Source organism: Lycorma delicatula, chromosome 2 (genome assembly GCF_047948215.1).
Source record: "Lycorma delicatula isolate Av1 chromosome 2, ASM4794821v1, whole genome shotgun sequence".
NCBI classification, from domain to species: domain Eukaryota; kingdom Metazoa; phylum Arthropoda; class Insecta; order Hemiptera; family Fulgoridae; genus Lycorma; species Lycorma delicatula.
Window position 1 is genome coordinate 192,412,823 of NC_134456.1, and position 27,947 is coordinate 192,440,769.

Here is a 27,947-nt window from a genome sequence, read left to right on the forward strand (position 1 = left end):
AATACTAATAACAACTTAATCATATCATTTCGAAGTACAGTTATCAAGGAACAAGGACGATTCCTTCCTGTTCGCATTTATGTGACCCGCGTTTTTCACCATATAGCCTCTACTGAGCTTTACCGTCAAAGATATTAGTTTTACTTCTACAGTGCTTCGAGATTACATAAGTAGTGTTTCGCTGTAGTAACAGGGCTGATCTTATGTAGGGGTCGTGGCATGTGGCATTATCAATTCTGTTCTTTATGTGGCGCAAAGGCAGATTGAATTTTTTCATTGTACAATGATTCTATTACGTTTATGACTCTTATGACTTTTAAATGTTTGAAGTCACGGTAATGATATTTCAGTATTAACTATATTACAATTAAGATAAATAATATTGCCATTAGTTATTTGAAATTTGGGGAAAAATCTTATTGAGAAGTTGGAAGTAAGTGATAGATGAAATAATTCTACTCTTAGTAAATGATGTTGAACACAGTTAGTCCTTCGTGAAAAATAAACAGTGTAATAGGAAATAAAAAGTAGGTCGTTAATTTTTTTCATGAAATAATATTAAAAATGTTTGTGCAGCATATTTCTGTTGGAATATAATTATTTATTACTTGTATATTTTAAAAGGAACAAAATTATAAAAGATACAGAGAGAAATCAATTTGAAAGATTTAACTAAAATTATTATGTAATGTTAATGTTTAGGGAAAAGGAGTAATATTTTTTATTATTACTTCCCTGTTTTTATTGTAATGAAAATTAACATACCGGTAGTGATCAGTAATCATTTACTGTCATACACCGTTGAATTGAAACACTAAATACTAGCCTAAAGCAAATTTGTTTCTATATTTACAGCTTGATATGAACTGATCGTTAAAGTGTAGTGTTCGTTACTATGATATCTCTATCCGGTAAGTGTACTCTTTATTATGTTACGGAATTTAATCAGGAGTAAATAATATATTATAAGCTATATTAAGCAATAATTAAACTGATGAGTAAAATACTTTAATTACATATGAATCCTCTAATCAAAGGAATGTTGTTAAAAAAATATTTTTAATCAAAGTAATTAAAGCGGTCTAGTTATAAATTACGAAATTTCAAAAATGTTCTTACTTTTAAATTATTTTGTTAAAATAGTCCGTATTCTGGTTCTATCTGTATTATTTTGATTTATAATTTCGCAAATGATTTGAATGAAATTATAACGAAGAGAGTGGTGTTCGCATTCGATATTAACGTGATTCAAGAAGGGAAATTATGCATTCGGATGCTACTTTCGGGCACTTTCTATGTCTAAGCTTGTCTATTTTTAAGAGAAGGCTAAATAAAACCTATTTCTTTGTACATTTTTATTGAGTAAATTCACATCTAATAATAAATAATTTATATAAATCTTCGTAATTTTTTAGAGTGGTGGGTAACGGATAAAGCCCCGTGATCCTTTGTCTAAAACCTCTTCGATTTTATTTCACTCTAGTAATCTTCTTTTCTTTCTTTTTCCTGTTTAGCTTCCGGTAACTACCGTTCAGATAATACTTCAGAGGATGAATGAGGATGATATGTATGAGTGTAAATGAAGTGTGTAGTCTTGTACATTCTCAGTTCGACCGTTCCTGAGATATGTGGTTAATTGAAACCCAACCCCACCAAAGAACACCGGTAACCAGGAAAATAACTGGCTTTACTAGGACTTGAACGCTGGAACTCTCGACTTCCAAATCAGCTGTTTTTGGAAAGACTCGTTCACCACTAGACCAACCCGGTGGGTTAAAACACTCTAGTAATCTAATGCCATTTAAACCTACCCTCTATTGTAATGGGTCTTACGTTATTATTCCCTATTGGTAAAATGTGATTTACTTTTTCAGTGGCCTAGACATTTTTTCTCACCTTAATCATAATATAACTTTTAATATATTCTACATTTTCTGATTTACTTTTTTTGAAAATACATTATGACTCGGTTAGACATTTTATTTAACATACATATTATTAAAACGATAGTTGAAGTAGATGCGTAGTGTTGCACAGATTTTTCGTTGATACGATTGAACGGTCATATCATTCTATTATGATATAACTTTCTAATTTTTTAAAGAACTATTTTTCTTAATCTTCTTCAAATTCCGTTCTTCTATTCTTCTTAATATTTCTGTTAATTTCACTTTTTACATTTCTTCATTACAGTCACATTTCAGGCTATCCAATTACTCTCTCCCCTCTTTACGACTGTCTGTGATTCAAATTCGTATAATACACTCTGTACAATAAATAAGTAAGTATTTTATTTTGATCGATGCATAATAATGTGTTATGTAGATCATGTTTTTTAAGATAAATGCTTAATATAAAAAGAGATTATAAGATTGAAAAATAGATGTGATTAAAGTCTAATATCCATGAATCTTTGATTCATGGATATTAGGTTTCTTTTTTTCAGAGGAGGGGAAAGCTCTGTCAGCCTCCATCTGCCTGTATAGATGGCAAGTGTCAAGTTCTCACTGACTGAAACCCCTCCCCCTAATAGTATGCCCTGATGTACAACTTTAATTAGCAACCTGCTTTTTGGCTCAGAGCATGCTGTACACTTGTGGGATTACTTGGATGAGTCCTGAACACATCAGCAGCAGGGACCCCTAAGCGTCTCCAACTGCCTCTTTGGCCTGGCTGTCTTCCCCTCCAGCCTGGTAGCAGTCAAGGCCGCAAGGGTTTGACTCTACCACAAACAGCTTTGATTCAGCTCTGTAGCAAACAATACATACTTATAATATATATATCCGTATATATATATATCATCATATATATATATGATGATATATAATGTATATATGTAATGATTATATTCATATATTTTCACATAATGCACAATGTAAAAAAACTAAAATTAATAAGGAAGATAGAAAATAGTATATTCTCGCAAAATATTATATTCTGCCATCTTCTTCTCCTTCTTCCTCTCTGTCATCCATCACCTTCTGTTGCAGTATTGTCCTACTCATTTCTGCAACAGAGTTCTAGTTTTCTTTGTTGCAAAGAAGGACATCAACAAAATTGTCAGTAGCCAACCTCCCAGTGACCGCTGTACACAACTGTCTGTCCTCCGCCCACCTGTCACACTTGAAAAAGATGTGCCTGATTGTATTTTCCAGGCCAGAAAATATACACCCAGCGTCTTTTCTTCTTTTCCTCCTCACCCCAGGTAGGCAATGAAAGCTCCATCGCCTGTCAGGAGTTGGTTGAGCCAAAAGTTGACCTTCCCATGCCACCGACAGACCCATAAATCTGGAATGATCCCATACATCCAGCGGCCAGATGTATCTCTTTTGCCACTTTTTCAGCATTGCATCTCAGGCTTGCTTAGTGGGTTGCCCATCCATCTGTCTATGAATACTAGCTTCCTGGTGAAACATGTTCCGACATTAAAACTGTACAAATCTTCCTGGGTCTCACCTTTTCTTGGGTTGATATTTTCATGTGTTCATGGTAGTTGTCTGCTATCTATTCTCTGTAAATATTCTAACCATCTGATACGATAACAAGTTCGAACCTCAGTGATGCTTTTAATCTGCAGTTCAGTCTGAATATACTCATTTCTAAGCCTGTCCATCCTGGAATGTCCTTTAACTAATCTCATAAACTGAATTTTTGCAGCTTCTATTTGTTGCTCCTGCTTTCTGTCTTAACCCACATCTCATCATAATATAGTACTCTAGGTGCAGCCATCATATATAATTTTAAATGGACATGTCTTGATGCTGAAATTATTTATATTAATTATTTTATTAGAATCTATTTGATTATTTAAATACAAACATGTAAAACAATACAGGTAAATTCTTTTTTTTTTTTTTTTTTTTGTCTTCAGTCACTTGACTGGTTTGATGCAGCTCTCCAAGATTCCCTATCTAGTGCTAGTCGTTTCATTTCAGTATACCCTCTACATCCTACATCCCTAACAATTTGTTTTACATATTCCAAACGTGGCCTGCCTACACAATTTTTCCCTTCTACCTGTCCTTCCAAAATTAAAGCGACTACTCCAGGATGCCTTAGTATGTGGCCTATAAGTCTGTCTCTTCTTTTAACTATATTTTTCCAAATGCTTCTTTCTTCATCTATTTGCCGCAATACCTCCTCATTTGTCACTTTATCCACCCATCTGATTTTTAACATTCTCCTATAGCACCACATTTCAAAAGCTTCTAACCTTTTCTTCTCAGATACTCCGATTGTCCAAGTTTCACTTCCATATAAAGCGACACTCCAAACATACACTTTCAAAAATCTTTTCCTGACATTTAAATTAATTTTTGATGTAAACAACTTATAGTAATTCATTAAATATAAAAAATTACTATAAAATAATTCACAATTTAAAAGGTGCAATTAAAATTATTTTGAGGACACATTAATGTACATGTTGAATGGAATGCATGTAAATCAGGGTTTTTTTTAATTAGTAAATTAACTGATAGTGTAATATTTTTTTTTGTAAACTAAAGTCTTTTAATTGTATTTTAGAAAAATTGGTAGGAAGGTTTTTCAAATGGTTTGGAAATTTATTAAAAATGGCAAGGTAAGCAAAATAAGACCCTTTCTTGTAAGCGAACTACTATGTCATATTATGTGAAAACAATTACTTTGTCAAGTTTTTTAAAGGTGAATATTGTTATTTTTTATAATAAGTGACAATTTTTTTTAATAAAGATTGCACATTCATAAATATAAATACTCATACAAGAATAAGTTAACGTAATTTTCTAAATACTGATCAATATGATTCATACTTATGGGCCCAAAATGATCTGACAGCTCAATTTTGTATCTTAAAAACTCAAGACTTTTTGAGCGAGCCCCAAGAAATAATGTCATTATTCCCATAATGACATTATGGGAATATGTATATAGCCATAATAAATATTTAATAATGATGAAGAGCTCAGTGTTTTATTAAGTTTTGCTTCCAAAGCAAAACACACAGTTTAACATTATTTGCCAAACCTCTCTTTCAGTTCAATCTGGATCCTTTTTGTTATCAGTAATCACTTCATTTTTCAAAAGCCCTTTTCTCAGCAGATATTCTGCATCTGTTCTTTAAATTACAGAATACTTGAAATATGGACTGTATAAAATAAAAATATCCTTCTTAATCAGTTTATATGCATTTATTATTATATTTTAACAAAAATTTTAATTAGAATACTACTACTGTATGTGGTATTACAGTATGAAAACTAAGAAGGAAAACATTTTGTCAGCCACTGAGCAACAAAATTTGCCTTTAAGGGATGAATACATAAAATCTAGAACAATATGTATCCAATTATGAATCTAGGTGTATTTGCTACACATTACTCAAGGAATAATTTTTATGTTAGATTTTATATAAAAATTAAGCAAATCAGTCCACTCCACTAGGTCATATGTGTTAGTTTGTCTTGGTATCATATATGAATAAATCAACAGATTTCAGCGAAATGTGCATTATAAAATTGTCTTACTTCACTGATAAATTGTATTTAGTTATCAAAGAATTTTTTATTTGGAATCTTAGCTATTTTTAAAATTAAAATGCATTAGTAACAGAGCCTCTTTTAAGCAAACAATAGTTTTTTTTTGCATTTACTCAGTCATGATGAACTGTAACAAGAATAATTTAAAAAAATAAAAACTTAAAATTTATTAACAATTTTGTAAGGCACTTGTATAACATTTTTAATGGGAATCACCGCTCTAAGAAAACCTTTTTAAATTTATTTACAGAGGGCTGGATTCCAGCAGAAGACTAAAAGAGAAGGAAATTCCACAGGTTGAAATATACACTTTTTAAATGTGTAACTTTGGTTAATAACATTTTACTGCCCAAGTATATGTTGCCTAGAAAAGCTTGATGAAACTTTTTTATGATTTAATTGTTCTGGATGAATTTGGTACATTTCAATGTACTAAAACAAATAAATACGAATTTGAAAATAATATTTTCTTTTATTTTGAACGGAATTCCATTCTTCTCAGGAATAATATGTTTTTGGTGATCTTATTCATTATGATTGGATGTTAAAATAATAGCTTTTGTTAATAGCAGTTTTAAGAAAATTTTTCTTTCTTTTACAACAGTTTTCCCATCAAGTATTAAACTAAATTATGACTGTAATTACGTAATAGTATTATTAAACACATAGTTCAGTGAAAAAACAAATTTTTACCTTTACCGAGAGTCAAGATTTACTTTTAAGTGGCTATCATACTGAAACAGATTAGAAAAATTCTGAAAACTACAAATAAAATTTGGTAGTTAAATATTACCTTTTAAACGTAACCTAACCTCTTAAGATGTTGTTAAATGTTGAAATCTCACTGATTCCTAAATAAATAAAGTTACACCGTATTAAATAGGATATTAAAAATAATAATGAAAAACAATTATGAAATAACAAAATACTGCTCAACTTGGAACAGATTTTTTTTTTTACCAATCATTATTTTATAAATATGAGAAATTAAGAGTTGAATACTCTTAATTTAAGAGAATTAAAAGTATCGCACTGCTTAAAATGAATGGAGTTGTAGGTACTAGAAATTTCTGTATTGCTGTAGAAGCATTTAATGATTTGCCAAATGATGTTTGAATACTTATGAATGGAAGACCTGCTGTTAAAAGAAAACCCACAGAATGGGTTTACTAGCCATTCTGGTCACTTTACTAGTGACTGTAGGAGTCTGATTCAAACTTGTAACTACACATTTCAAGATAATAATTCGAATTTGCTGAAAATTTTTTTCATGACAACATATTATGTAATGCATGCTGCATAGGATGTAATCAGTGAAAATATATATATATATATATATAATTATCTGCTGAATTTCATGGAATAATATATTTTAGTAATAAGTTTTTTATTTTGCTAATATTAGATTGTATCCAGTTCCTATGTATCAGGTAATTTGTTTACCTCTATAGGATTTACAAATGTAAATAAATGTACTGGTAATATAAATAAATTAATTAAATAGATATATTTTGCGGATTTCTGGATTAATTAATTGCTTATTTATTATCATGGTAAATATATTCCACGTTTTGGAGTAAACATGATAATATTCTTTCACAAACTGCAGCTGCAGTAAAAATGTTCAAGTCCGATGTTGTTCCTACTAGCCTGATTTTAATTATAGTTAAAGAACATATATTACATTATGTAAGTTGCTATTTTATTTAATTTCATCATTATAGCTTGCAATATTGAGTTAAAAATTCATGTTTTAAACTTAGCACATAAGAGATTAGCAATTGAAATTGCTTATATCAAGTTAAGCAGGATTAAACATAGGCTGTCACTTTCATAACTATCAAATGCAGCTACTCAATGTGTCTAAGCTTCTTTAAAATCAAGCTTTTTAAATCAGGCTTATAATCAGGCATTTTATAATAAAAAAGTGAGAGTTTGAGTGTTGACTACAGCAGAAATAATGTTAATGAAAATTTGTAAACAGTTAGGACATTTGTAAAAACTAGGTAGAGGAAAAATTATACAACTTTGGTAAAGAATTCATTTGTTTACTAGTATGGATGACAAATGTTAATATTAAGATACAGATAGATTTTAATCTGTTATTCCTGAGTTATTAAAAATGTCTATGTGTTGATGTAATTTATATGAATTTATTGTAATGTATTCTTTTACTCATTTTCAGTAGCTCCTTTAGTTCTGTGTTTTATTGCAAGAACTACATCACTAGAACCATTACTAGACAAGGAAAGTAATTTAAAATTAGCAGAATTTTACAGTGACTGTTCAAGTTTTGATGACCATCGTTTATTTGGTGGACATGTTTGTGGGGATGATGGAATTACTTATGCTAACGTAGTATACCTTAGTTGTATTAATTTTTGGCTACCAAAAGAGAAAGGTAATTTCTAAATAATTATCATTATAACAAATTCTGTGCTAATTATGAGATCCTGTATATTTGGTTTATATTGTTAGATGACATTTTTATTGCGGAATAAAATTTTTATAAATTTATTTTTATTGTATAGTAAGAAAATATTTTATGAATTTAATTTTAAAAAATTGAGGAGCCATTTATTTAGCCTTAAATTTCTGAAACACTTATAATTTTTTCTGCTATTTAATCACAATATTTTTTTTTTACTTTCTTTAATTTATCTTGAAATTTGAAATTTTACTGCATGATAGGTGACTTTTTTTACTCCTACATAACGTTCACATATCTTCTCATTTAATATAACATCTACTCTGTCCATTTCATTATCTATTTGTTCTTAATTTTTTTTTTTAGATTGAATTTCTCTTGAGGAGTAAATCTATTCCTTTAAGTATTTCTTTTAACTTACTTTTATAACTTTTATTTCTTACTTACTTCTTACTTTATTTCTTTTAATTTAATTTTTATAAGAACAATGTCATCAGCGAATCCTAACATTGTTATTTTCTCTCCTTGCATTCTTAAACTATTTTTAAATGTATCCTGTATTCCTATACTAGTTCTTCTAATCTTCATAAAAAAAATTATTATTTTATTCTCTTCTGCATGATAAAATACCATGTAAATACCCTTATTTTTCTTATATCTGCCTTTGAAGATTAATCTGAAGGCCAAAGAGATATTGATTTTACCATAGTCTGTATGTAACAGAAGTATAAAAATGTAACTCAAAAAATCAAATACAGAACTTTAGAAAGACAGCTTTAATTTAATGAGACTCACTTTCTTAATACTTTCATTTTTATAAAAGTTCTATTTTATTTAAATAAAATTAAAATTAATTTATGTTATTGAAATTATAAAGGACTAATAAAAATGAATACATTTTTGAAGATCTATTAAAAATTTATTCTGAACAGGAGTTTTACAGTAACATCTTCCAAATGTATTTTTAAATAACAGTATAAAATAGACCAATAATTTTTTTTAAAATTAATTTTGTTTTCTGATATCAGTCATGTAAAATTATAATTTCTTCATAAAAATGTTACAGAAGTAAAAATAGCTCATAAAGGCCCATGTCTCACAAATGATACAACAACAGGGGATAGAAGATTCAAGGGGCGATGTCTTTGGTCACCTATATATAAACCTGTTTGTGGATCTGATAGTAAAACCTACGCCAACATTGAAGCTCTTCAGTGCAAGAATGTTATCAATCCAGAATTAAGTATTGCTTTATTTTATTCTGAATAATAAAATAAATAATTAGTGTCTCCATATGTTTTGTGGAAAAATTAGATGGGTTTTGTGCTATTTCTTGTTGTAACAGGGATTACCATTATCGAGAAAAAAGAGATTGTCCTTTTTACAAAGTAGTTAAGGTCATTATATCCTTTGGGATTTCTGTACCATATTAGTAATTTGTTGATTATTTATGACAGAAAAGAATTTGCTAGCATATGTGGAACTGAAAATTGATTGAAGATATGAAAGGCAAAGTTAAGGAAATTTGTGAAGTTATAAAATGTAGAAACGCTCATGCAAGTTTTGTATGTGTATATTTTTCAGGGACTGTTTTTTGTAATAGTTTCAAAATGTTTTATGATGTTTATAATACATAGAAATATTCTACAGTTTTATTTTTTTTATATATGCGTTTATTTAATAAATAAGAAATGCATATGAGTTTACAAAAGAAAATAAATGAAAAATTTGAGCTTGACAGCAAGACCAAATTTACAGTTTTTCTTGGGTTTCAGAAATACTAGTCATTGATATTTAGACTAGTTCTCACAGTACTACTCTATATTCACAGTATCAGTTATATTCAGTTATATGCATAAGCAACATTAAAAATTGAGTTTATTGGTAAATAATGTTTATTAAAAACAAAATAGATGGATGAAGTTACTCACTCTTGTCTCATCACCCATAACAATCCTAGTTATTCCCCTTGCTTTCTTGCTTAGTGCTGATTTTTTAAAATTCCATATTGCTTGTTTTCTCCAACCAGTTTTCCAGCTACTGCCAGGTCTGAGTGTATGTGTTTAAACAAATGGAATTACTGCTACCAGCTTGCCAGGCCTGACATAGCTGCAGATGTAGTGCAATGTAAGTGTAATTATACTAGTAAATATGTAGTCTGGAACAGCATCAGGTCAACTTTTGAAATGTGTGGTTAATTGAAATCCAACCACCAAAGAACACTGATATCCACAGTCTAGCATTCAAATCCATATAAAAACAACTGCCTTTACAAACACTTGAACCATAGAACTTTCAACTTTGAAAATCAGCTGATTTTGCAATCATGAGTTAACCAGTAGAAAAGTTTCATATTATGGAATGTTATTACTTCAGGTTATTTGTTGCACTAATATGAAAATTTGGTCATTTTTGTACAATTAAAATATGTTAATATTTATGAAGAGACTGATTCAAATGCCATATTTTAAAGTAATGTTATTCAAAATATGAACTATTTGTAAGATATGATGATAATTTTTTTAAAAATAATAATCTTCTGCAATTTAACTTTGTTATTTTGCTCAATTCCAGAGGTTTAAGATTTTATTTCACTTTGATTTATTTGCCTGAAAGTATTACAATAATCAGATAATTACAAACTATTTACTGTACACATGGAAAATCCAGAATAATATAAAAAACCACATAATACATGGAAGGAAGACATTATATAACAAAACAAAACCAATCAGCTATAATCTGGTATCAATCAAAGAAATATACTCAAAATAATCAGTCAAAAGTCATATTAAGTGCCTTTATAATTAAAAAAATTCTTTGAAAGGTTAAGGTGCAATTTTTAGTACATATCTAATTTTCTACTTAATTCTATTCAGTTTCTTTAAGTTTGGGGGCAGTAATATTTAAAAAAATCACAGTTCAAAAGTTAATACTACTTTGCTGTTTCATAAAATGATTGTATTTAATATGTATGTATTAGATTTTTTACACATTTAAATATGATTTAAATTTCTAAATTTAAGTCATTGTTCTTATGAGTCAGTACATATTATTATTATTATTATTATTATTATTATTATTATTATTGACAGTAAAATATAAATGAAAAGTTTGCAAGAATTTCAAGTTCCATAAATTAATTTTTATAGTACTATAGGGATAATAATACTCTTCTTTGAGCTTAAAAGGCAATTTTTGTGCTAGAAACAAGATTTTAAAGTAAAATAGCATGCAATAAGTGACTATGAATTAATATAAAGAAAAAAATATTTTATAACAGCTCACATTAAACCTGATAAACTCACACGTAAATGTAATTATTCATTTGATGAAGTACATATGTATGTGATATCCACCTTCAGTGTAGAATTAACTTCAATTCCTAAAATACACAATTCTAAAAATTTAATTTCTGAAGGGTTTTTATTAATAGGTTTAACTTTCCCTGAAAAAACAGTGTTTGTTTTTTCTTTATTTTGCAATCACTTTGTTTTATCTATAAACTACTAATCAGCTTTGTTTGCTATAAATTAATTTTCATAAAATTTTCAGTTGAATATTCAGTAGTGATTGATGGTATCAGCTAATACTTCAAATGAAAGTTGTTCTTGACTTTATCAATCTTTTTGGTATATAAATATATATGAATCCTGGTGAAAATTATTAATCTCTTTTTTGCTTGATTATATTGCCACATAAACTTGAAGCTTGTGTGTGGGATATGTAAGTGGAATTTTTGTAGCATATGAAAAATTATGCACATTTTTCATACATATTTTCAAAATCTGCATAAAATGCCTGACGAGGATTTGAAACCAGGACCTCTGGATGAAAGAGAGATACTACACTCTGTATATATAATTATAATCTGTAATCTTATAGATGTTAAGCTAAATAACTAATTAATTATACAAATATTTTCAGCAGTATTTTAAATAAATGGTTTATAATTTGGACAAATATTAATAATAAAGTATTTTTCATGAAATCATTATTATGTCAGTATGAAAGCAATCCATATTAGTATCCATATTTTTAAGAATTCCACAACTGGTTTAGATTATATTGATTAATTTATGTTCTCTGCCAGAAATCAGTGTGATAAAACAACAATACAGTTTATGTATTTTCTATTATCATAAAAATTTATATTTACTTAAAGGTGTTTGTAATATAATAAATTTAACTTTACTTGAAAAAATGTTTGCTGAATGAATGAATGTATGAGTTACTGTATGATTTTTATCAGTATATGGTACTGAGTCTCTTTTAATGAATTTTGTTTTGTATTTCTCAATTATTCCGAAATATCTATTTATGTATGTGTATTAATTTTCAATACTTACTATACTGTGGTAAAAATATTGGTAATAACAATATTATTTTGTATTATATTGATAACTGGAAAATTTTGGTGTAGTTTTTTTTTCCCAATTTGTTTTTAAAATAACATTCTGATTACAATACATTCCCAGCAATTAAATTTTAAATAATTTATTAATTCACATACTTTATAATTCTGTTGTGTAAATTTTAATATTTATGTTTTTGTTATTAAAACATTCCTGATTTAATTTTCATCTGGTTGGCTCTTCCAACACAGAAGGCCCTTATTCTGCTGTATAAAATCCAAATATATTAATAACATCAATAAGAAATAATCTTTTATTTATTATTGAAAATATTTTTTTAAAAGTAAATCTATGAATTGTAATAATAGTTTTAAAATGGAAATTGTTATATTTTGATAGCTAGAATAACAAATTTTGTCTTAAATTATGATAAGTTCGTCTTCTTTCAATTACTTTGTGTCAAGTGGAATAACTCAGTGGAAAGTTACATGAATGTGAATTTCACATGCCTATTCTTTCCTAATAAGTTACAGAGGAGATTTAAATAACATATAAAATATTGAAAATTTTTTTTACTTAAATTTCAAAATTTATGTATTAATCTTATTTTCTAAAGGAAAAAGTTGTCTGCTAATTACTGTATGCAAGTACACACTTACAGCATTGAACCTGTGACAGAAAGAACTTTACATGATTTACACATGCATTAGATTATTTTTTTCCTTACTGCATAAAAATATAAGAAAAGTGTCATTAATTATTTGTCAATAATAATAAAAATAATAAATGAATCACCAAATGTAGTATTTATTTGAACAGTATATACCATTGACAAAAATACTTTGAGCCTTAAACCATCTGTAATTAAAATTTGAATGTTGTTGACAGTTGCTTGGTGAAGTTATGTAATTGCTGTGCTTTGCAGATAATTCTATGAAATTGTTAGTATTATTCCTACTATACAGTAGATCAGATTTAATTTAAATTATCACAAATTTAATTTTGTGGTTTTGATTTAAAGAAACTATTAATTTTTTGTGTTAATAGTTTTTTTTTATCTGACAGATAAAAAATATATTATATTAATATTATTAACATATTATTTGTTTTATTTTTTGTTTCCTTATAATTTTCTAATGAAAGGCTTTATTAACGGATTGATGTATTTTTTTCATATTATATGTGCTTTCTTGAAGAAAGTTTTTGGATATTGAAGTAATCAAATTTATTATTTTTTAATAAATAATTTTTTTAACAGAAATTAAATATATGGTTGCCTTCTTTCTCTTTTTTCACAATAATAATGTTATACGTTATTTCCTCTTTCTGGTGTTCTATTTTTAAAATTCATTTTTAGTAGGGTAGTATTCTCTCTGTGTTTAATTTTATTTTATTTATCATTTTAAATATTCACTTAGTTTGGGGATTTCAACAAATTTTCAAAATGTATCCAAAAAAATAAAAATATTCAAACTAAAAATGCAAAAACATACAGTGATTAATGAACATACTAAGTTACTTCAACCACTGTTCTTCAAAATAATGCTTTATGAGAACAGAAAACAAAGTGTTCGCTTCATTTTTGTTAAATTTTCTTTATTAACTGACAGAATATCATATTTTTATTGTTGTTGCTATTAATTGTATTTGACACTGTGAAGAAAAAAAATTGTGGACATGTAATGCTTATTGCATAGATATTACGAATATTACTTCACAAAAAATAAATGCATTAATGAGGAGATTTTACTTTAAATATTTAATGTTGATTAGATTAATTTTTTTTCCTTTTTTAAAGAATTAACTGTTCTGAAAAATGGAGAATGTAGTACAAAAGATCCATGTGTTACTGCTGCCAGTCACCCTGCAAAAGGATCTGATTCTGTTTGTGCCTCAAATGGTCATACTTATGCTCATATTGACCAGGTTCGCTGCCTTCGGAACTACCATTCTAGTAAGTTCATTGTTATCTTATGTTATTCATTTACCATGTAAAAATGTGTATTCAAAATTGAACTCATTTAAATTCAAACTATAATGATAATATTGGGATTGGGCACATTAGACTCACTGATGGACATCTCATGATCTAGACCAATGCACCCAATTGTGTTTACTGTGACTGTCAACTAATAGTACACCATATCCTTGTGGACTGTGTGAGTTATATGGCTTTGTGTCGGAAATTTAAATTAGGTGCTAACTTCCAAAATATTATGGGGAACTAATGACGATGTTATTGACCGTCTCATTATTTTTTAAGGCCGTGCATCTGTATTCAAATATTTAATTATATTACTGTAACATGTTTCGTCTATTTATGCTATCTGGTGTAAGCCATTTTGTCATTTTAATTTAGATTTTTAATATTGTATTTCATTGTGGTTTTATTTTACCTTTAGCATATGGCATATGCACTTTATCTATGCTGTATTGTATGAGGAATATTTTTCATTATGATATTGAACATTTTAATTGTTTTACATTACTGTTATTTAATTTTTAAGTTTAGTGTGGTTAACTTAAATTGTTTACTACAGTAATGTTGTGTCAGGGCGCTGATAACATTTTGCTGTGCTTCCAGAAAAAAAATTACTGTTGACAATTATTAACAGCTAATAGCCATAGAAATTACTGCTTCTCCATATTTAATAGCTTTGTGTTCCAGGGATAACAAACTGCTGAAGCTTTTGTTTACTTATTTATCTGTAAATATAAAGAGTTTACTTATCTATGCATAATTTAGTCAAAATATTGTTATTAACCATTCATCCATGCTACTGTCTGTGATGTTGATCAACTGTTGATCTATGTTTGAGTATAATGGTTTCAATTGTATTCAAAGAGATACTTATTTTTAAGCAGATTTAAATGTCCATGCTTTCAGTATAATGTGATTTTACTTTTTCATAATTGACTTAAGATTGGTCAACTTGAGATTGATTATAATCAGCTGCTAAACTGTAATTGGGCTTACAGTCTGTAGTGATGTAATTTAGTAACTTAATTATCTGTATAATCAAATGTCTCTTGCCTCCTTCTGGAGGCTAAACAGAAAAAGAGAGAATGAACAGATTGCAATGTTCACATTAGGAAAAAAATTATCTGTTAACATGGGGTATATGTTTATATTAATTAAATGAATTTTAAATTATTATTGTATTGTAATCAAGTTTAAATGAGATCTGGAAGGTGCTAGCCCAAGATCTTGGCATAAAATAGTTTGTTATGATATAATTATAAAAATCTTAAGATTCTTAATTCATTATCTTCATATATGAAAAACATAATGTAAAAAACATTTGAAGTAACATAATTTATACACCATTGTGATCAATAAGAATTGTATAACTGAAATTTAATTGAAATTTTATGACATATTCTTATTGCAATTTTGTGTATGTATATAAATTGGGGTTAAACTGTAGTATAAATCACAGCTGTTAAACTTTTATTAATTCAGACATTTAAAAGATATTTGTAATTATTATTATTATTTGAATTTTACAGGTCTGGATGTGGTTCACTCTGGTGGATGTTCTGCTACTGAAGTAACATCAATATATCCATCCAGAGCTGAGGTGTGTGCATTAGCTCAAGGTTGCTTTGAATGGAATCCTGTATGTGGAAGAAACAATGTTACTTACATAAATCCTTATGTATTCAGCTGCTATGCACCACGTTAGTTTTAAATATAAATTTTATGTATAATTTAACAAAAAAAAAATAATTTTTTCATTATTTAAAAAAAGTTGTAAGATAGAACTTTAAGTTGGGCTTATCCCTTTATTTTTCTATAAAAAGTACAGTACTTGTGAAAATAATGATACTTTTCAGTTTGTTATTTCTTCTATTGATTAAGGACTATTTTTTAAAAATTAATTATATGATTGTGATAAAATTGGTAGTTTTATCTATGTATTATGAAATTAAAATCTTGAAACAGGCTTTCAACTTCACTTTTGAAATAATTTATAAATTTTAAAATTATTTTTTTAATACAAGTATAATTTTTATAAAATTAGTCAAACATCAGAATTAATATTTGCAACATCAAGTCCCTTACAAAAAAAACTGTCAAAATTTATATTTTTTTCTTGTGGCAATGCAGCTCACTGGGAGGGGGGCCTTTGTTTTCATTACTATCAGTGTCCGTACATCAATTTCCTCTACTTTTGCTTTGTAACCCCTCACCACCATTTTCACCAAATTATCAATAACCTCAAAAATCCATCTAATAATGGGTCTGTTTGCATTTCTATTTATATATATATTTTTTATCACCACATTTTCATTCTTTATGCAAATTTTCTTTCTAACATATCCTAACCAACTATGTTTTTAGGTTTTCATTAATAAATCCTACATCATTTTCACCTTTGATCAGTTCTTTAATGTTTCCTCTATATCCAGAAACAATAAACTTGCTTAATAAAGAAATACATGATGTTTATTGAAAATCCATTTTATAATTATATATTCATTGGTCTAGGTGATCAGCCTGAATCCTAAAGTTTTTACTAAGTATCTGATTTTCTTTTTCAATTATACTTTTAATATTCCAATTTTTAAAGTAAAAACATCATTTGATTAAGGAGGGTCAGATTGGACTCAAGTACTTTTCACGACTGCCTAAAAAGTAGTGTAATGTATTTAGGGTATGTGTATGTATATGTTTATTTTTTCAAAATTGTTTATAACTTTGAAATATTATTTAGTTATCTGCTTAATCAATTATTAGATAAACTTGTAAATAATCTGAAAGGTCGTACAAATTGATGGCAGACTCAGCCTTTAACAAGCAACTTTGGATCCCTGAAATTTTGAAAGATTATATACCATATATCACAAGTCTATTTACCTTGTCGTGGATCATGTTCTTTGATGAAAAAAAACTTCAGTTGAAAAAGTCTCCAGTTGCTATCTCTAGTGGAACTGGTAATATCATACTATTAACATGATATTTAAGTAACCATTTCTGTTGGGCTGCAATTTTATATTTTTAGAATTTTTTCTGTTGACTTCCCTTAATAAAATTTAAGCTTTTTGTCCCATTAAAAAGTGGGAAGTATTTTATAGACATATTGCTTGAAAATAGATTTTGATAATATTATATATTATAGTTACTACTTCCAAATACTACTAATAAATTATTTTCTGATAGTCATTGATCATATTTTCCAAACAGATAATTAAAAATCTATTACAATATTTTTTTTATCATAATCTAATTCAGTTTTCAGAGAATCATTTTCTATTAAGAAGATATAGCAGTTTGTTTATTTACATTTGTGAGATTTTATCTCTTACATATTACAGATCATTGTGTTTTGCCTTTTTACTAAATAATTTGATCATAATAAACTAAAAAAATGAATTAAAAAAATTACATACTATAAACAGTAATGAAAACTAATAATTATTTTAATTTTCTTAGTAGAAATGTAGTTTTTTCAATTTTTTTATGAATGCTTCAATTTTCAATCCATGTCTATCTTGTAAATTTGTATTTCTTATCAGAAAATATATTTCAGTTACAAGATCCCATCAATGGATGAAAATGTATCTAATTCATTTAACTCAAATCTATCAATGGAAATAAAAATAAGGATAACTAACAACTACATGAAACAGATAACTGCATGTAGCATATAGTTGGTTATTACAATGTATACTGTTTGTTGGTTGTACATCAACTCAATTACTAATTTCTGTCCTATCTACCCAGATTTTAATTGTGTTATACAAACAATAATACTTATGATAGTCTGCTCTAAAGCATTTTTTGAATTTTGGAGGCTTTATTCTATATTTCAAATTCCTCGATTGCACTCTTGCATTGAGCTTTGCTATATAAGTCCATATATATTAAATTTTCAATGAAATTAGTATAAATTGTAATATTATTAACCAAAAGCAGCCCATTATTTGATTTTGTAATCATTGTATCTTTTGAATGTAGTTTTACTGCCTTTAGTTCTCTCTCAATATTTGTTTAATGTCTTCAACAGTTACAAATGTAAAATATTACCAAATAGAGGCATTTTTCATAATCTATAAAATTCATTTCTCATCATAGAAAAAAGAAGTTAAGTAGTAATTAGGCATCAGTCAGTTGAGGCCAGTATTATGAATAAATGAATAAATTAAAAATTAATGAAAAAATAGTTCAAATAATAAGTTGAATACTAATCATAATAAGTAAAGAAACTTATTTGGCTATTAAATCTAAACTATACTATTTTCAACTGGGGATTTCTAGCATGGTGAATAAAAAGTTGCACAAACATTTTGATCAAACCTTATGTATGTTCTTCCTATTTTTGTAAGGCAGTTTACAGACATTGATTTTAGTAATATGTGCATTGCTTGGGTATATTATTTGTTTCTTAGATGAATGGACATCTGATCTGGAGACTGAAGTATTTGTTGAAGTCATTCCACATTGACTTGCAGATGCTTTTACTTAAAATTAACTCTGATCTAAAATACATATGGTCATCCTACACAAGAGAAATTATTCATTATATTCTTCTTAATTGTACATTTTATGTGAGACTTTAGTGCATATTGATGGTATTTCAGGTGATGATTGTCAAGAATAAACAACAAGCTTTTTAAATTTATAAAAGTAGTAAGATTGAGTATTGAATATCAGAAACTTATTTTGGATAATAAAATCCCACAACAGTGCAAGAAGTTATTCTATTGAGTTTAATTCAATATGACTCTATACTATGAAACATGGTTACAGAGAAAAGAGGTGGAAAGTACACTGCAGATGGCTGAGATGAAATCTAAAAGAATTATTTTAGGAAAAATGAAGTAGGATAATAAAAGGAATAATTATGTTTGCTAGGATAACATAAAAATAATTAAATACAGCTAGGAAAGGAATTGAAATTTCTTTGTTAGGAAGATCTGGAATGCAGACAAAGTGTGGTGGTTTGGAGAATGGAAGAAGGAAAATTAAATTACTTCCCCAATACTAAATTTAAAGGAGGGTAGGAGGCCAAATAATTTACTAAGAGTGCATGATGGGCATGGTGATGTTAATATTGGATGGATCTGAGGAGAGTGATGTGTAAGAAAGAGAGGTAGAGAAATGTAGCAAATGGCTTGATCAAAAATTTGGAAGAGATTATCCAGAAAATGATAATTCAAATTTTACAGTGAAAAATGAACGCTTTGAAATGATTGATGTACTTTTTAGCTGTGGTTTTTGTAGTATTTTTGTAGATCTTCAAAGAAAAATTTTAATATTTATTTTGTGATTATATTGAATGGAAGGCTTACTTCTTGTTAGAAGTAAAAATTAAGTACAAAATGACATGTACATTGATATCAAACTATAGTTAATCTCCAATAACTTATGAAGTATCAACAGAAAATTAAATAGTAGTGGGGAATAAGCTGCAATTTTAATAACAGTAACACTGAATCAGTTAAATAACCAAGCTAATCTATGAAATGATTACTGTTGTTTTCTCTTTGGTGGGAGGAATTGATACCATTTGAAAGTAATTGTTAATGACCATAGTTATAGTTGATATTGCTTAAAGTAATATTTAAAAGTAATGTTTTTGGTATTACAGATATGGAAATGAAATTTATGGGAGAGTGCTCTGATGAAAAAGAAAATGCATGTATTTTGGCAAAAATAATAGAAAGTAATGATGCTACAGAAAATAATATTGATTTCATTGGTGATTATGGCATTGTGTGTGGTAGTGATGGGCTCTCACATATGACTATTTATCATCTTATGTGTTCCAGTAAAAAGGATAAATGTAAGAAATTTTTGTAAAATTTGTAAGAATACACTACTAGCTATAAATAAAGAAAGGTAACACTTTACAATAAGTAGTAAAAATATATTTAACAAATGTTATATATATATATAAATATATACACACACACACACACACACACACACACACACGCACACACACACACAGTGTCCCATATAAAATGCAACCCAACCTTATATTGGTAGGTATTGAAATAATAAAAAGGAATGTGTAAATGTAATTTTTATTATTACCATCCATTACCCTACATTTAGAGTAAATGTTGGAAGTGGCCGCCATCTTCTTGAATACAAGCTTCAATTCTTTTTACAGCGTTTCTTGTAACTTTTTCAAAGTTTGTGGCTGGATATTTAATACAGCTTGTTCAATATTGACTTCCAATTGTTCAAGTGTTCGTGGTTTGTTGTTGTAGGCTTTTTCTTTGAGGTAACCCCCATAGAAAAAAATCCGCCGCAGTCAAATCTGGAGATCTTGGTGGCCACAAGCCTCGACCGATAACACGATTGATAACACAAGTTGAACCTGCGTAGTGCGATGTCGCACCGTCATGTTGTAGCCAGCAGTGTCCGTCTTCCTCTTCCAAGAGTGCGATGAACTGAAATAAAATATCCTGATATCGTTCTGCATTAATGGTGTACTCGAAAAAAATAGGACCGATTATTTCTTCCGCGATATCGCGCACCACACGCCCAACTTCTGCGGGTGTAATTGTTTTTCGTGATAAACGTGGGGAGTCTCTCTAAATTCTGCAACTATCCTTAATACTGATATTTTGTTAGGAACTGGTTTATCTGGGTATTTATGGTAAAACAAATCTTGCACTGCAACCACTGATTTCGTACTTTAGTACGACTCAACAATGAAAACACGTTCATCTAGCGAAAACACCATTTTGTTTCTAGCAATACACTGAACATTATGATTGCATTGTTACTATCGGTAGTGTTCTACTGCGTCGCCGCGATGTTCAAATGTTGGACGAGTCCATTTCAGTAACGAGTAGGGGAGTAGGCTTGACTTCTGACATTTCATGGATGAGTGATTGATGGGTTGCGTTTTATATGGGACACCTGTATATATATATATATATTAAAAGCACACCTTGAAAGCACTAATGTGAATTTTTAAACAGAATAAGCAGTAAGTAATATTTTTTATATTTTTATTTTATTTTAGTTTATTTATAATAATTATTATATTCTGTTATGATGTTAAACTACAGATTCATAATATAAATTCATATATATATATATATATATACACACACACATAATGATATATATATATAACACACTCACACCGAGTGATATTTACATAGAAATACAAAAATTGTATTTTTTTGTAGTATACAGAAGTAATAATTAAAAAACACTAACACTTCTACATCAAATATCTCTGTTTTTATGCTTCTATTAAACAAGTATAATACTTTTACAAAAATGTTACATTATAGTGCATTAGTTAAAAACATTAATTTTTCTTGCTTTGGCATCTGCAAATGTTTAAATAAATCCTAAATACTTTCCATTATTTGGTGAGAAAATTTTATCTGAAGATCGACAACACGCCATGTTATTTTTTGTCATATAAAATTATATTCAATAATCTATGAACTACATTATTCCAATGCTCCGCTTCTCTAGCAATTAGTGATTGTTCTAAATCACCAATCGTTTTATTTTTTAATCTTTTTTTCTGCTTCAGACCATTGAACATACAATTTCTTATGATTAGCAATGTTTTCATGCACAACTATCGCGGCACTTAAGTGTTTCCAATTGCAATAACCTTCATTACTCTGGTCATTGCACACGCACTTTTTTATAAGTCTGAATGTACAACTCCGGGGTTGGCAGGGGGCACGAAAAAACAATAGTAGTAAATAGCCTATCTACAATTTAAGAAACCAACTGTTTGTGGGTTTTATGTCCCATCTGTAATGAAAAGAGCTTAGGGTATGTGGGTTTAGGTGCTTGTTTGCTATATAAAGAACCCAGGTAATGTAAATTTAGTAGCCTGTGTATGGTGAGTAAAAATAAAAAAAAAGTTTCTGAGTAAAATAAAACCACCAAGACATTGTATACATGGGTGACCAACCTGTCGGCCTACCTTAAAGCCGGCGCTGTTTAGTACAATATCAATGCTATTGAATTTTGAGCTAATAAAATAATTTTTTTCTTTTCAATAATAGTTAAATTAAAATTTTTTTAGAATTTTTTGTCAAACATGACTGGTTAAGTCGTATTTAAGGAATGTGTACACTATTCGAGTGTATTAACTATTATTATCATACTGATGAAAACTGGTATAGTTATTTTGCAATTTGAGCATAGACTCAGACTAACATTTTCCATTATAACTCAACCGTTTGAAGTTCAATTTAAAAAATGAAAGTGTCATTTTGTTTGAAATGAAATGTTTAAAATTTTAGCTAATAAAAAACATTACTTTCTATGACTAGTGACTTTTGAACTATTGTAGAATAACAAATTAAAATAAATCTATGCATATAAAATTTTCATGAGAAATTTATTATATTAAAAAATAATATAAATTTATTAAATATGAAATTTATTAATTTCATGGGAAATTCGGCTAAAAAAATAGGGCCAAATATCATCATTCATTCATAAAGTAACTCAATCCATTCTATATATATAATTTTTATTTAAAAACACAAAATTATGATTTTGTGTTTTCCTATGTTTATAGGAAATTTTATTTTAATGATGTTAGAAACACACTACTGAAGTAATGGACAACTATTTTTATATAGTCTGTATTTGTGAACTAGTACAAACAGCGCTACGTATTTTTAATCAACATGTTTCAACATTTCAAAAACAAACAAACATGTTAATTTTTTCTCAGAGATGTTTTAGTCATTTAAATATGAAAAAACATGAATGTTATTGATTATAAAGTAAACTGTAGAATTTGAGTACAGTTTTGTGTGCAACATATTTTTTATACTGATTAGTTCCTTTATGAATTTGTTTGTTATTCAATTTTATTCAACTGTTAAACATTTTTTTAATGTAAATGATTGTAAAGTTGGTTAACCTATCATTTGAGTTAGTGGTTAGTAACATCCCTGATTACACATTCAGTGTCTTCAGAAGTTTTGCTTAAAATTATATTTACCTTTAATTGGATTTGACTGCTATGGTATGAATATAATCTTGAAGCAGAATTTTAATTAATGACAGTGTTTTAGGAGTAATTAGCATGAAACTGGGACGATCAACTGTTGCATACTGTGGTTTGGTCTGCAGTTGTTATGAGGTAATATTATTTCAAATTAAGTTGTAAGTTTTTGATAGTATTTTTTATTTATTTGTAAATTGTTATGAAAACTGCATTGTTTTATTGTTACAAATTTTATTGTTTTTATGATCATAAAGATTTCTTATTGAATTTATTTCTTATGAATCAATTTTCAGAATAAAATCCGTTTCATTTTTGTAAAACTAAAAGTTAATTTTTATGAATTTTATTTTCACTGATGAAACACTTATATCTTTTGTAAACATATTTTAAAGAGACTGGTTTCCATTTTTTTTTCACCTACTAAATTGTATTAGATCTTACATGGCTGCATGATGGTGAATGTTCACCCGATGATGATCCATGTCTGCAAATTATGGAGCTTCAAGATGAAGGACAACCAGTGTGTGGAATGGATGGAGTTACATATGTCAGTACAAATGCCTTGTGGTGCATTTCCAGCCGAAAAGATCGTCGTAAGTATTCAGCATGTTCAAAGGTTAAGATTTCTGTAAGAAATATTATACATAAATTTTTTCTTTCAAAGTTATAAAATAGAAAGTTACATAATGATTTATCTTCAGAAAATAGCAACCAAAATTATGGAAAACAAAGAAATTTAAATGAAATTTTCCTATGAAAGATTATAGTAGGGTTCCAAGATTTTAACTTTGTCAGATATCTTCCTTTTTAAAAGGACTACATCTAAATACACTTAAAGATTAAAAAAATCTATCAGTGTTCAAAAATGTTAAGTGTATCAGAACATATTATGTTGGAGATATCTGAAAACAAGTATCCAAAAGACTTCAAATGTTAGGTTTGGTATGTCATTCCAAATAAACCAACCAACCTTTTAGGGAATGGAATGGAATACAAAGTTGGCGGGAGTTTACTTTCTCCTTACAGATCGCAGAACCTGGACAGTGTCCCTTGTTGCTGGATGATTCTATCGGGCGTGTTTTTAAAGGTTTATTTTATTTGACGGGTCTAATTTTCCAATTTTTGTCTTATTTAATATTTTGTATTTTTAAGGACGGATTTAATTGCATTCCAATCCGTTGTTAACCAGCGTTATCAAACCCATTTTATGGGCCGACCGCGGAAGGCTAGGCTTATGAAACCTGTCCTCCCGACGTAACTCCCCTTCAGACCGTCCACTGAAGTCCTTTCGGTGCTAACGCTTCATAGGCTAGCAGGAATACGCCACAACGGGGCATTAACTGTATAGAGGGAGCAATGCGCCCCCTTCTCCGGAGGGGTCGCAGTTGCTGATTTATTTTAATTTTAATTTAATTGTAAGTTTTAAAGGAAATGTTAAGTAGAAGCTCTTCATCCACTTCTGTGATGGCTGCCTTTCAGGACGCATCTCTGCTGGGCTCTTTTCCGGACTCCTGTCCGTGATGTTGGGTCGAGTAGAGGGTCTTCCTTCTTCTTCATCTTCTTCCTCTTCTTCTTCCGATGACCTCTTCTTTCTTCTTTGGCCGGCACTTTCCGAGAATTGGCAGTAACCGAAGTTACATTCCATTAACCTTGGTATTCCCGTGGCCCCGAAGGGCTGAACGGGGGAAAGTGCAGGTTTCTTCTTTCTTCCATGCTGTCAGTGGCTGCTGAGCTGGTGTCTGCTGGGCTTCTTCTTTCTTGAAAGGAAAGGGAATAGGGAACTTACAATTTTTGATGATACCTATTCGCGATCGCGTTTATGGGGTTGCGATCGCCTTTGTAGAAGAAGCAAGAAGCAGGTTCTTTACTACACATCATAATATTAATCTCCAGACACGCATGTGTCCGGGAAGGGTTTGGGCGGACCGCGTGGCCGCAGTGAAGAAACCATTTATGTTTGTTGTGGTGGCTGTTGTGAGTATCTGTAACAAAAGAAGAAGAACACACACACGAAAAAAATATATATATATATTTATATTTTCTTTTATTTTGGGATGGCGGGATAAGAAGGAAAGGCGTTTCCCTCTCTATTTCGGTGATCCAACGACCAATACCAAGTGGGCACGAATCGCTCCACGCACACGTCTCTCACGTATCTGTAACAAAAGAAACAGAACATACACACGCTAAAAAAAAAAACTTACCGCATTCTGTTGTCTTTTAGTGAGACAGTATAACTTGTTGCCTTGTTTTACAATTAATACTTAAAACTTATTCACTCGCGACCCCGGAAACGTTTCTAACGCGTTTTTCCGTTTTATGGCTCATGGGATATGGAGGCCCTTAAGCCTGGTTTGTCGATTCTCGGCTCCCGCACCGCACCATCACGGTGGTTCGTCCAGTACGGCGTGAGGCCGCTTCCTTACAACTGTCGGGGTTGGGTCCTCTCGGCAGATGTCCCGGAGATGACTGTGTTTGGACACAGCCGCTCTCCCGAACAGTCTGCGCGCCTGCGCCACCCCCACCTCGGACACGGATTGCAATCTCGCATCGGATCGGAGAGTGGCGTTCCTGACGAACCACGGAGCTCCAAATATCGTCCGCAACGCAATTTTTTGGACGGCCTCAATCTTCTTTTGAAGCGAGGAGCTCAACACTGCCCCCCCATGCCGGGTAAGCATATGTCAGAATCGGCAGTACGTACAGCCGAAAAATAAGTAACTTAGTTGCCAGTGGGTACGAGCTGGCACTGTTCAGCACTGGGTATAGTGAGGCTCTGGCGGCCTTAGCCCTCCGGGTCACATAATTAACATGTTCGCCGAAGGTAAGCCGCCTGTCCAAGACCAGCCCCAGGTACTTACTTAACCGTTTTCTCAAAAGGGATTTTCTCCCCTGAGATTTCTAGCTGCCTGGCCGGTTTGCGTGTCTTGTATGTGAACATTACGGCCACCAATTTTTCACCGTTGACCCTGATTCTCCACATATCGAGCCACGGTTCCACTAAGTCCAGTTGCCTTTGGAGCCTCCGGACCGCGTAATCCAAATTTGCGGATTCGTAGAAATATGCCGTATCGTCTGCATAAAGGGCCGTTTTAACTCCTTCCGACAGCGGCATATCGTTGATGTACAAAGTGTACAGGAAAGGAGAAAGCACTGCTCCTTGGGGAACTCCAGCGGCTATTTCTCTGATAGAGGTAATTGTTTCTCCCACTCGCACGACAAAACGTCGGTCTAGCAGATATGACCGTATCAGTCTGACATAGCGGTGTGGAATCGCCGATTGCGCTAGTTTATAAAGCAGCCCGCTATGCCAAATTCCTGTTTAGTATAGGTATGAGTAACAAAATGTTTTTGACCAGGTGTCCATATTGCTCAAAGGCTGATCCCAACGTTATGTTAACACTTCCACTCAACAGCACACATTCAATTATGATGTGTTTTATTGTCTGTGGGATTGCTGACTATCTTAACATTTTAATTTTTTGTAATTGACTTTGTGAAATAAAGGAAACATTGTACTGCTGAAGGTAGAGTTAAGAATCCAGTTTATAAAAGTAAACAATTCACCAAATATATGAAGTGTTTAGTGTGTAATAACAGTCTAAATTAACAGGATTAGAAAATAGTAAAAATAATACAAATAAAGAATAAATAGCTGGAATCCCTGAAGACAAATGATTAATATTACTGTTTTATATTATTAATTTATATTTTTAAAGTGATTTTTAAAGCATTATTTTAAAGTGATTTCGGAGCTTCTTACATTAAATAATTTATTTTTGGAGAAAATAAACAATCTTACTCATAAATACATCTTTTTTAGTTGGGAAAGATGTTACAGATTTGAAATTTAAGATTGTTTACATTTTCATGCTGATTCATAGAAATTTTTTATCAAAATCATTCATTTTTTTGCCCTAAAAGTCTAATTTTAAATCTATTAATCTTTGTTAATATTATTTCTTAATCATTTTACTAAATTTTTTTTCAGAACTTGAGTACTTACATGATGGAAGCTGTATGAATCACAATGATATGAAAACCTATGGAATTTATTAACAAAATTTATATGAATAAATTTTTTTTCTACTAAAGAAAAATTTATGTTTATTTATTTAAAAAAAAAACAGACAACGGATTTATAACTTACCAGGCTTCACCCTTACAAAAAAGATATAATACAAAAAAGAAATGGTTTTGGAAATCTATTTCAGATAACAAATTTGGTAAACAATTTTAGAAATTGATTTTCTATAGTGTTCCTAGAGGTTCTGGTGGCGATATTTCACTAGTTGGTACTGAATTTAGCAATGTCAGTTACCTTATGTAAAAATTAATCCAAAAAAAATACAATGAAATTGTAAACTGTATGGTAAGAACTTACAGATATCATTTCTTCCACTGAAAAAACAAAGATTTGTAATATAAATAAAACTGTTTTTAACAAAATGATACTGATATAAAAAAAAGGTAAGATACTACTGTTATCAAAATCTGTTATTAATTTAGAATTTTGTTTAAAAAAATACATGTTAAATATATGTAATAGACAATTCATATACAACAATAGATAATAAACAATGTTTAAGCGTTCCATATAATAAGCAAAAAATAGAAAAATTTGTTATAAAACTCTTACCAGCCCGATTTCATTTATCAAACAACAAATAATCATAAGAAATAT

General features: G+C 29.5%; 1 protein-coding gene across 1 annotated transcript; it reads left to right on the forward strand.

Annotated features, from left to right (window-relative positions):
• Positions 1-895: 895 nt before the first annotated feature.
• Positions 896-27,287, forward strand: LOC142320021 (serine protease inhibitor dipetalogastin-like). Its single transcript, XM_075357701.1, has 9 exons — positions 896-911; positions 7,705-7,920; positions 9,014-9,190; positions 14,101-14,256; positions 15,813-15,983; positions 19,898-19,974; positions 20,026-20,092; positions 23,698-23,891; positions 27,255-27,287. Exons 1-9 carry the CDS (start codon positions 896-898, stop codon positions 27,285-27,287), a joined length of 1,107 nt encoding a protein of 368 aa, XP_075213816.1.
• The last annotated feature ends 660 nt before the right edge of the window (positions 27,288-27,947 follow it).